At 32.3% G+C, this 11343-nt stretch overlaps 1 protein-coding gene across 4 annotated transcripts in view; it reads right to left on the bottom strand.

Annotated features, from left to right (window-relative positions):
• Positions 1-919: 919 nt before the first annotated feature.
• Positions 920-11343, bottom strand: part of LOC106463401 (uronyl 2-sulfotransferase-like) — a 25191-nt gene continuing 14767 nt past the window's right edge. The window contains exons 8-10 of one of the 4 annotated variants that reach the window (XM_013923426.2): positions 6438-6547; positions 5161-5321; positions 920-1792 (exon numbers count right to left, since the gene is read on the bottom strand). In XM_013923426.2, the coding sequence (XP_013778880.1) occupies positions 1608-1792; positions 5161-5321; positions 6438-6547 (456 nt within the window). In that variant the 3' untranslated portion in view covers positions 920-1607. Of the gene's footprint in view, positions 2033-5156; positions 5322-6437; positions 6548-11343 lie in introns of all 4 variants that reach the window. The other 3 variants (XM_013923434.2, XM_022391155.1, XM_022391162.1) reach the window with 3 other exon arrangements.

Genomic DNA, 11343 nt, shown 5'->3' with positions numbered 1-11343 from the left:
AACTAATTAACAAAACGAAATGGAGGTTGACCATAGTTATTTACAATGAAGCCTGAAACCCACTGCAAAACCGGATTGATATGGTTTGGTTTGAATTTCGCGCAAAGCTACACGAGAGCTATCTGCGCTAATCGTCTCTAATTTGCAGTGATAGACTAGAGGGAAGGAAACTAGTCAACACCGCCAACTCTTGGGCTACTCTTTTACCAATGAATAGTGGGATTGACCATCACTTTATAACGCCTCCACGCCTGAAAGGGTGAGCATGTTCGGTGACGGGGATTCGAATCCACGAGCGCCCTAACCACCAGGCCCAACTGGTATGAGAAGAAACAATGGTTGTTGTAGCTCTCAAGACAAAGTGACAGAATATGTCAGGATTAAAGTATTGTCGAAACATACAGAGTGGTTTTAGATGGCTTCAGAAAGAATGTTTTAATTATTTATAGACAAACTTTGCAGTTTATTAATTTGATTTTAACTTTAATTGATCTTTTGTTACAAAAATAAACAAGTGGAAAACAATATTGCCAAACAAAACAATATTGGGATTTTATGTGGAATAATACATTTCTTAAGAGGAATTAACTTAGCTGATGTTTCTTACAAGGAAAGGTACTTTTGATGATGGTTAAAATTTCAAACACAAAATCATGGTTTAACTTTTTTTTTAACTGACATAATTGGTATTTGAAGGAGCTTTGATTAATCGTTGTGGTCAATAAATGTAAATCATCAGTGGTTAATTAATTCTTCGGAGTGTAGGTAAAATAATGGATTTTTCAAGAAGTCTTAAAAATCGTTCTGTTTTTGAAGAGAACAGGAAGAATTAAAGTTGGTCACAATTTGTCACGTACATGAAGCTTAATCCTTGGTATTGTTACTGAATATTGGATTTAAAAAAAAGGCTTAACGAGACTTTTTTTGCATCCAAAATTTTATTGTGAAATGTATACATGTCATCAATTTACTAATGAAATATTAGAACTGTTATACCCTATAATAGTTCAGTTGGGAATCTGTAGAAGATCCAGCTAGGTAACAAATCTTTTTTCTCGTTTCAGAGATGTCGGTATTTACAATTCTGTTTATCTGTTATTTGTTAAAATAAGACTGAGTTATTGATAAACATTTCTAAGCAAGAATTAAAAACAAATTCTTAAGAATACTGTGTCAAGACGAAACTGAAATGAAAACTAATAATAACAAAGATGGTAGTTCTGATTAAATAATAATTGGAGAGGGCCGTATAGTTTGTAGAGAAAATAAAATTATCTCTATAAATGGGTTTCTGAAAGTAGTTGTAGGTTACACGATGAGACACAAATAAATATCTTGAAATGTCATTTCAGGATTCAATAGATGTTGTCTCAGTATTCCCTAAAATGGCTTCAGTTTTCCATTAAGGATTGAACCTCACAAAACAAAACATATTCTTTAAATTTCACTTTACTACTTAACAGTGCTGCAGTAACCTTAAGGTTATATTACAAAACAGATATTTAACAAAGTACCCTAACTTGAGTATGCAAGTCACTTGTCTAAATAGCTGAATTTCAGTATAAAGTTATTTTCTAATATAGAAAATGAAACTGAACTGAAAATCATCATTTAATTTTACTTTTGACGTACTTTTTTTCTTTATTTTTCATCTGGATATCATGTAGTTGTTGACGTAGTCGACGTTGGATGAAAAAGTACAACTCATACTCTGCTGTTAAATTGGCACGCAACACATCTTTAATTTCTTCAGCTACTTCTTTCTTACGAGTGTTTTGGTTACGGCGGATCTCTGTAAATTAAGATGCATTATTGATTGTAAGTAAGTATAGCTTATAACTTCCACCTCCTTTTACATCTTTAATTTCTTCAGCTACTTCTTTCTTACGAGTGTTTTGGTTACGGCGGATCTCTGTAAATTAAGATGCATTATTGATTGTAAGTAAGTATAGCTTATAACTTCCACCTCCTTTTACATCTTTAATTTCTTCAGCTACTTCTTTCTTACGAGTGTTTTGGTTACGGCGGATCTCTGTAAATTAAGATGCATTATTGATTGTAAGTAAATATAACTTATAATCCATAACTTCCACATATTTCTACATTTAGTTTGTTTGAATTAATTCCCTGTTTAAAATAAATGCTTATTGTTAAAACTATATGGTGAGTTAAGCCCAACACATGTGAATTTAAGTTTGCACCAAATCAGTCGTATAAAATTAAACTTTGTGTTTCTTAATTATTTTCACTTAACAATTTCGATTTCCTATGAGAAACACACAAGTAAAATGACATCATTTTTGTTCTTTCTGCTTAAAAATAACTCTTGCTATAAGAAACAGACATATACTGAAAACATATTTAAGAAATAGAAGCACTAGGTTTACATTAAAACAATGGGTGTATATTATTCAACACTTAAAGTGTAAAGTAGCCTAAATATGTATAAAACCAATAAATTTGGTAGCCTTACTTACGTTTCAAAAATGAAATATGCAATTAACATACAAACAACAGGAAGCCATTTGATCTTTCAAGGCTATCCTTTCACACCAACTCTTGAGAAAAGTAAAAATTTAAACCCACCCTTTATTTTTTTATCAATTTCCCTTCTAAATTCCTGTAATATTCTGGCCACCAATACTGCTTGTAGCAATTCATTTAATAAATCAATTACCATATTAGAAAAATAAAACTGTCTTAACTGAAGGATAACCTGTCTTTTCCAAACCTTAAACTTTTGTCTTCTCGTGCTATTATCTTTATAGTACAGCACACGGAGAACAGAGGTCTTTATTCTACTAATCTCCCATATAATCTTGTAAGCTTCATTAAGATCACCTCTTACTCTTCTTGTCTCAAAAAAAAATAAGTTAACAGATTTTAACCATCTCTACAAAATAACTTTTCATTTCTAAGAAGAATCATCCCATTAACCCTCGTCTGAATTTTTTTCCAATAACTCAATATCCTGTTTCAGATAAAGAGATCAAACTCTGCACAGTATTAAAAGTGAGGTCTAATTAGTGATTTGTAGAAATAAATTATTACCTTTTATGACTTGTGATAAATCTATATAAGCACTTCTCAAATTCTATTAACTTCACTACTAGCACAGAGCACTGATTTGATGGCTTGAGTAACTTACCCAATGCTACACCAAGGTATACTTCTTCAGTCATGCTATCGAGTATGCTTTCATCTACATTAAACACCTAATTTATTGTGCTGGATGCACCCATTGCATCGAGACCAAAATATTTTTGCCAACAATGCATTGCAGTCAGTCTACTTTGCGTAAAAACAAACGTAATAAAATTTTCCTTATTGAAATAACACATGGAATGACAAAAGATGGTTGTGAACTGCCCACTAGACAATCATATTGCATATACGCTCTGATCCAAGGGATTGGGCTGACTGCACATTTTATATTTATTCATTACTATTTTTAGGAAAGTAATCATTGTATTGTTTCAATGGGCATCTGCTAGTATCATTATATCTACATATTATAAGAAAACTCACTGGCAACGCAACCTAGTGTTTATACTAATTAAAGATCATTTGCCAAATATTTGTCCAACTTCCCAATTGATGGAAGTCATTTTGTAATAACATTCTCAATACATCTCGAAATACCCAAAAGTTAAATGTTATTGGCAAACTTTACTGAATGTGCTCTCATCAATATATCATTAATGTAAAAGCTTCAATACTCAAAGGACCATACCTATCGATTAATAAGATATTACGCTGGTGAAACTGTATTAGTTCAACTCCTACAGGATTTAAAAATTACCCTGTCTTATTATACTGCCGAAACAGTGCAAAGGTAAAAATTATTCCAACCTATTACATTTACAAACTGTACAATGCCAAACGAGTCAAATCATATAACTAACAAAACCACCCCAACCAAATTAAAAAAAAATTATAATGTATCACATATTAAACCTCACAAAAAATTCATTGTTTGAATTGTAAGTCATTGACAATGTTGATGATAAAAGTTTTGATACACAGAATTGCTATTTTTAGCATGGAAATATATAAGTATATTATTATATTATAGCCAAATATCTGTCTGTCTGTCACGCTATGTCTCCTGAACGGTTAACCTTAAACAAATCATATATCAAATGCCTGTTTTCAAGAGTACAATACAAGAATGTTATTCATTTTTTACAATTCTGAAAATTTCATATCATATCGATATCAACATCGATCGGTCAGTCGTCTTATGTGCTGAACGGTCAACCTGAGGAAAAAAAAAGAACAAAAACGTCTATTTTGGGAAAGAATTTCACGCTAAAAACTGGACTTCCTCCGTCAACTTAGTGAAAGAAGTATTTCGAAGGTAGGAGTATTAACGAAAAAAAAACGAATAAAAAAAGAGGAACGTGTTTGAGTATAAATATGCTGTTGTTCGGTTTATGTATATTTTTCTCATGTCAATATTATATATAAATGCATGATTTTATTGACACTTCTTATAGAAATGACAATTGTTTAAAAGTGTTCACTTCGGTATTAGTATTTTATTGCGCTCCGTAAAATAACAAGGAACGGTGGCATCCAACGGTAAAAATCCCAGTGGCTACTTAGTGAACCTGAGCGCTCTAATGTGCTCGATGTACCCATTGCATCGAGACCCAAACATTTTTGGCAACAATGCTTTGCAGTCAGTCACCCTTGTTTAAAAAAATACAATACAATTTTCCTTATTGAAATAACACATGAAATTATAAAATACTGTTGTAAACGGCCCACTAGACAATCATATTCTATATACGCTCTGATCCAAGGGATTGGGTTGACTGCACATTTTATATTTAATCTAACAATTTTATGAAAATAACCGATGAATTGTTTCAACAGGCACTGCCAGTATTATTATTCTTACATACCATAAGATGAAAACTCAATGGCAATGCAACCTAATATTTGGTGTGTGACAGTCATAAAATATGAGACATATCATAGGAAGTACACATTGAAACAATAAGGTAACCGTCAGAACAGAGAAACTCAACCAAAATTCCTGCATTTTCTAAGATGTAATGGTTTTGCCATATTTGATTCTAATCCTATCTTTCAACAGAAATGGGAACAAAAAGGGTACAGCTACGAACATGGTTGATACTGAAACATACCTACCAGTATTGTGGTACAGTTTGAAGGCCCCACGGAAGAAACGAGGTAACGTATTCTCTAGAACAATCAGAGTAGTATTCATATCTTCTAACACACCTACCACAGGATAAAATCTTTGAATGTTCTGCTTAGCTTGCCATAGAGCCCAGGGATGATTGTGGATCCTATGGAAAGCATAGCAAATATTTATTAAAACAAAGTTGAGACATATTACTATTCTTTAATTTATGTCTAAAATAGCGATCGTTTTCAGTACTTGTGGGTTTTTTTATGTTAATTGATTTGAATACAATATTATATATTTAGCCCAACATGACATAGCCTCAGTGTATAATACTTTGAAGTTATAACATTCCAAGTATTGCTGATCGGATTTTACGACTAAAAACGTCTGTTAGCAACAAATTAATGCAATAAACGCCCTATGACTTATACGATATAATGATAGCTGCATGTCTCATGATATTAACTTAACCAGTATGCCTGTTTTAAACATAAAATCTAAACATCAGAAATAAAACATTTATGAAAACCAAATAAAGATTTCTCGTCAGGAACGCTCTTCATAATTTTTAGGTCTATTCATAAATATGAACCTTCTACACACGCATATATATTTATATAAATATAATAGTACTGTCTGTTGTCAGTCCATGTAACTACTTCGCAGGGTGTGGATGGATCTTCACCAAAACTGGTATGGAGGTTCATTAGGTCCATGCGGGGATATATACAAATTTTCAGTTTTGCGGTTTTTATGGGCGTTTTTTACCACTACTTCACCCCCTGTAGATGTATCTTCACCAAATTTGATATGGAGGTTCATTGGGTCTATGGAGAGATGCATATAAATTTTCAGTTTTGCATTTTGCGGTTTTGATGGGCGTTTTTTACAATTTCATGTCCTAAGATAACATTTCATTAATCAAGAATTTACATAACTTCCGTTCAGGGGACGGGTACTCCAGCTAGTATATACATATATACGTTATGAAAACACTGTTGAGGAATGTGAACAGTGTAACATTCAATGTTTATGATACACATGATAGTGCTTTCTCTGTATCAATCGTTTATCAACTGGTTTTTCGAGAAGAGTTTTTAATTATAAAACACTAATTACTGTCTCACACTAGTAAAAGGGAATAGACTTAACTTCCAAACGAGAGCGTAGGACACAGGAAAGGCGAGTGGTTAGACCTAAATTTGTACATTAGAATATACTCTAAAATTCGTAACAGCTAGACATTTAGGCCTAGAAACGTTCATCAAAATCTTACAGACATCTTCTGTCCTGACCGCAGAAGTATGGAAGAAGCAATACACTGTAGATCCCTCCATCAATGAAAGTACATTCTGGGTCGCTTGAAAGCACACACTGCTCAAAGTTCTGAAAAAAAGTTAAAATTCTACTTTACATATTTAATGTACAAAGTAACCTGAAAATGTACACGCTTCTCACATTAGTTTGTATTGTGTTTGGGCGGGTGGTTACACCATATCTAATCTAACATTATGTGTTGCAGACTTAACTCAGTTTTATAATAAAAGTATATAAATAATAACAAAAATAAACTATTTAATTAAAGTTAACCATTGAAATTTACGATACATTTTTCTAAAATATATTAAAACTATAGTTAAACTGTTATCAGAACGTCGAGCCACAGACTGTCCCATCCTATATATGTGGAATACATTTTCCCAACACTATAGGCTCGGCACGATCAGGTGGATAGGGCATTTGATTCGCAATCTGAGGGTCGCGGGTTCGAATCCCATAAGCATCTTCGCTCTTACAGCCGTGGGGGGCGCTATAATGTGACGGTCGATCCCATTATTCGTTGGTAAAAGAGTAGCCCAACAGTTGGCGGTGAGTAGTAATTACTAGCTGCCTTCCATAAACTAGGGAACGGCTAGCGCAGATAGCGCTCGTGTAGCTTTTTACGAAATTCAAAACAAGACCTTTCAGTCTAAGGGTGCGTTTTTTTAGTCTCTTTCCACAAACAGAAGTCTGTTACCTGCCTTATTGGTCTCTTCTTTGAGCCCCCTAGTGGCACAGCTGTATGTCTGCGGACTTACAACGCTAGAAACTGAGTTTCGATACCCGTGCTGGGCAGAACACTGATAGCACACTGTGTAGCTTTGTGCTTAATTCCAAACAAACTCTTCTTTCAATAATAGTTTTATCGGAAGATGGAGACCATATAGACAAGATTTACAACTGCATTAAATCTACAAGAACAATGTAATTATTTTAAATTATTGTAAATAAATTATTAAACATATTTGCATTTGAACACTAGTCGTAACAATTACTGTTATAACAATGACAATCGAGTGCCTGCCCAAAAGGGAATAATTAATATGAACGTTGCTGCTTCTACATACTCACAACAGTTACTTAGGCCTGCCCTTTGACAACAATTCGTTAGTTACGTTGAGCTGTGCTAATGCTATCGCATCTTACTAATTTCTGCCAGTATTTGTTTGACCCGTCACGAGAACAGGTTTCCATCATACCAGCAGATCTTGGCAGATATTAAAAAAGAAGAAAAAGAAGAAAGAAGTAAAAAGCGTCCTAGTCGAATATAAGATGCGAAAATTGGTCAAATAAGCTGAAAACGATGTTAATATTGGGTATTCAAAAGTTAATCTATGCAAATAAAACTTGACACATAATTAGTCACCCTTTTGAAACTTTTGTCTTTCATCGTCCAGCCAAACTGGCAACTTATAGTGTTGGAAAGCTTCTTGGACAGTAACTTGTGGAAAACACAAGATAGATCTGTAATGCGATTTTACACACCTCTGATTTGGAATCCAAAATGGACAACTTAAGAAGAATCTGAAACAAAATCAGCATTTTACGTGATTTTTATCGTAAAAGCTTGGCTTATTGTTTTCCAGTGCTTTGGCAATTTTCAACGTTCAAACATAATATTTATGTTTTAAATTATTTGAGAACACCCGAAGTCCTAATCTAAAATCATGGAATATAAAAAGTGTCGCGTGTTGAAAACAAATTACTTTACAGAGAAAGATAACTAATTAAATTGTCATATAATGTTGTAAGATGGTATTTTAATTCTTTTAATAATGTTGTGTTACTGAAAAATAGTAGTTTTATTCCTTACGTATAGATGGCAGCAGCACTAGAAGAATAAAAAAAAAACATATTTGGCTTAAAAGTTAAATGCACTTTTACTGCTTGTTTCTATAAAGAACGACGTTTTGGCTTATTTCAAGTTCATTTAGCCCAAATATTTATTTTTGTCTGCATTGCTTAGAATACCTCTAAATAATACCCGAAATGTTCTAGAAGTAAAAGTTTCCATGTAAGAGGTAATCTACGTTAGCAATTTCGAAATAATACTTAGTTTTTTACTTTAGTGTACTTCATATGTAAATTATTAGCCAATTAGATTTTACTAGTGAGTTATGTAACCAATAAACTTTCAGAGCTTTAAAAAGTCAACAATGGTATGAAAGAAGTTTTAGGAGATGGGTTATGACTCATATTGGAAAAAAAAATTTTCATCAATTTAAGGTAGTTTGAAGAGCAAATCGTCATCAAATGAAATGACTCAAAACTACCGTATGCGTGTGAAACCTGTTACATTATCCTAAACGAATTATAAATAGTAGATTTGATGATGTTTTTTTCGGAAGCTTCGCGCAAAGCTACTCAAAGGGTTATATGCTCATAACCATCTATAATTTTAAACTGATAGACTAAATGGAAGACAGTTAGTCAACGGCATTCACCGGAACTGTCATAAGTACCAATGTCCCTAAAGTGTGATACACGAACCCTCGAATTCACAATCTGAACATGGTATGGTAATCAATAGACTATGCCTGATCCGGATTTGGTGGTAATTGGATAACAACCAAAGTAGTGAAAATACAATTCTGGGCTTCTGTTGCATCAAGTAAAATCTGAGTGTGAAGTTTTTACAAAGATAATTTGGATGTTATGAAAGACTAATTAGAAAAAAAAATAGTATTTGAAAATAGGCAAAACTAAAACATATTTAAAACTGCAGTATCTTGTAACTAAAGTGAACGTTATTTTAGTAACTTAAAACTAGACTGCTTGATATTGTACTATTATTTCTACAACATGGTATCACAAGTAGCCTAAATCGTAAGTATAACATTTCACTAAAAACTATGTGCCAATTGTAAAACCTCGAGACCAATAATAATATTTTACTTAGTAGCAAATGTAATGTGGATAACATGGTTCGGAGTTATTTTTCTTGCCTAGAAATAGGCTAATATCTTAAAAGCACATGTTTTAATTAAATAAAATGCTATTTTTTCTTCTTTGTATTTATTTTTGATGTTACCACTGACCCTATATGTGTAAATTATGGCCACTACCAAGATAATAGCCATACTACGTTTCTACTATTTATCTGACACTTACTTCGCTCAACTACTAGTAATGGTATTCATTGCTGCTTTTCGAAAGCACTTGTACAAAACTGATAAACTAGACATTATTCAGTTGAAGAAACTAAAACAATATTTAATGTACTTTTTCAAATCTGGATTATTTATGCATAATCTACCATGGTCTGTCATCTCGGAAACTTAGCGGTAAGTCTGAGGGCTTATAAGGCTAAATATCTGTTTTTAATACCCATGATGGGCAGAGTACAGATAGTCCATTGTGCAGCTTTGCGCTTAACAACAAACTGCTATGGTTATGATTGTTATGATGAGAATTTCATTGAAAATGAAAAAAAAAAGCTAATTATCCCGTAGAGTTGAATACATAACATTTATTTACAGAATTATAAAGGTGTGGTGCGAGTGAGGGCCCGGGGAAAATATAGATATAACATCATCATGATTTATTTAACTCTGAAATTAGTTTTATCCAGTTTTGCGAAATTTAGTTTATTAAGAATATTTGTGGCTGAATTATGATTTCTGAAGAAATAATAAGAATTCTGTTAAGGGCATTTAACGCCTGTATAAGTAAGAGGAAACAGGTGTATGAAAATTGAGAAAACACCCACACAGGAAACTAAAGATATATTTGTGGCGCCATCTGAAAAGCATAACTGACATTTATTGAAGTTTCCATTTTTTTCCCCTTGACTAAATCTTGAACTTTTGGCGGTTGAACATATTTTTATTTTATAACGAATTTTGTCACGTGCGATCCTTGAAAACATATTTTGTAGAAAGTATATTTTAGTTTTATATCTTTAATAGATGGCGCCATGAATACGAAAAGATACAGCAATACCAATACGCTCATACAAGTGGCGCCATATCTTAGTACTCACTTGTTTCTTTTGAAGTATGAAAATGTGAATTGGATATCCATTTTTAAACACCACAAGTCATTTTAAATCAGATGTTTTACACTTCATGACAGAAAGAAGAAAAAGAAAGAAAATCTTAAACGTTTAAACATATTTAAATCAATTTGATCTGTCTGCTATAACGAAATAACATTTTTTTTTAAATGTTTAATATTTCTAAATATACACTGCCTTCTAACTTAGGTTTACCTACATTTAATAGAGGTTATTTTTTCATTATTTTTACAACACTTTCATTACCCTTGGAGTAGCTTAACGTTACGTCTGAAAACTTATAACGCTAAATATCAGGGTGAAGAAAACAAATAGCCTATTGTGTAACTTTGCGCTTAACATCAAACAGTTTTTTAATGCACTACTTTCTTAATATTTGCATTGAGTATTTGAAATATGTAATTTTTAACATTTTTCTACTGTTTCTAATCGTCATCCATCTTTGAAATATACAAATATAAAAAAAAATGTTCTGTAACTATAACTCTGAAATATTAATATTTAATTCGTATCCGTGGAATTACTCTCAGAAGAATATTGTTTTTCTTTTTTCTTAAAACTAATAGTTTTAAGTTATCTTAAGCCATTTCTATTATCATCCTGCAACAGGAGATAATAATCACGTAAAAGAGAATGCATATGAGTAGAAAATAAAGGATAATATACATTAAATGAGTACAGCTGAGACATAGTTTTGTTATAAAAAACAATAAATGAGTACAGCTGAGGCATAGTTTTGTTATGAAACACAATAAATGAGTACAGTTGAGACATGGTTTTGTTACGAAACACAATAAATGAGTACAGCTGAGACATGGTTTTGTTACGAAACACAATAAATGAGTAC

Source organism: Limulus polyphemus, unplaced genomic scaffold, assembly GCF_000517525.1.
Source record: "Limulus polyphemus unplaced genomic scaffold, Limulus_polyphemus-2.1.2 Scaffold52, whole genome shotgun sequence".
NCBI lineage: Eukaryota > Metazoa > Arthropoda > Merostomata > Xiphosura > Limulidae > Limulus > Limulus polyphemus.
This window is presented reverse-complemented; position numbering and strand designations above follow the sequence as displayed.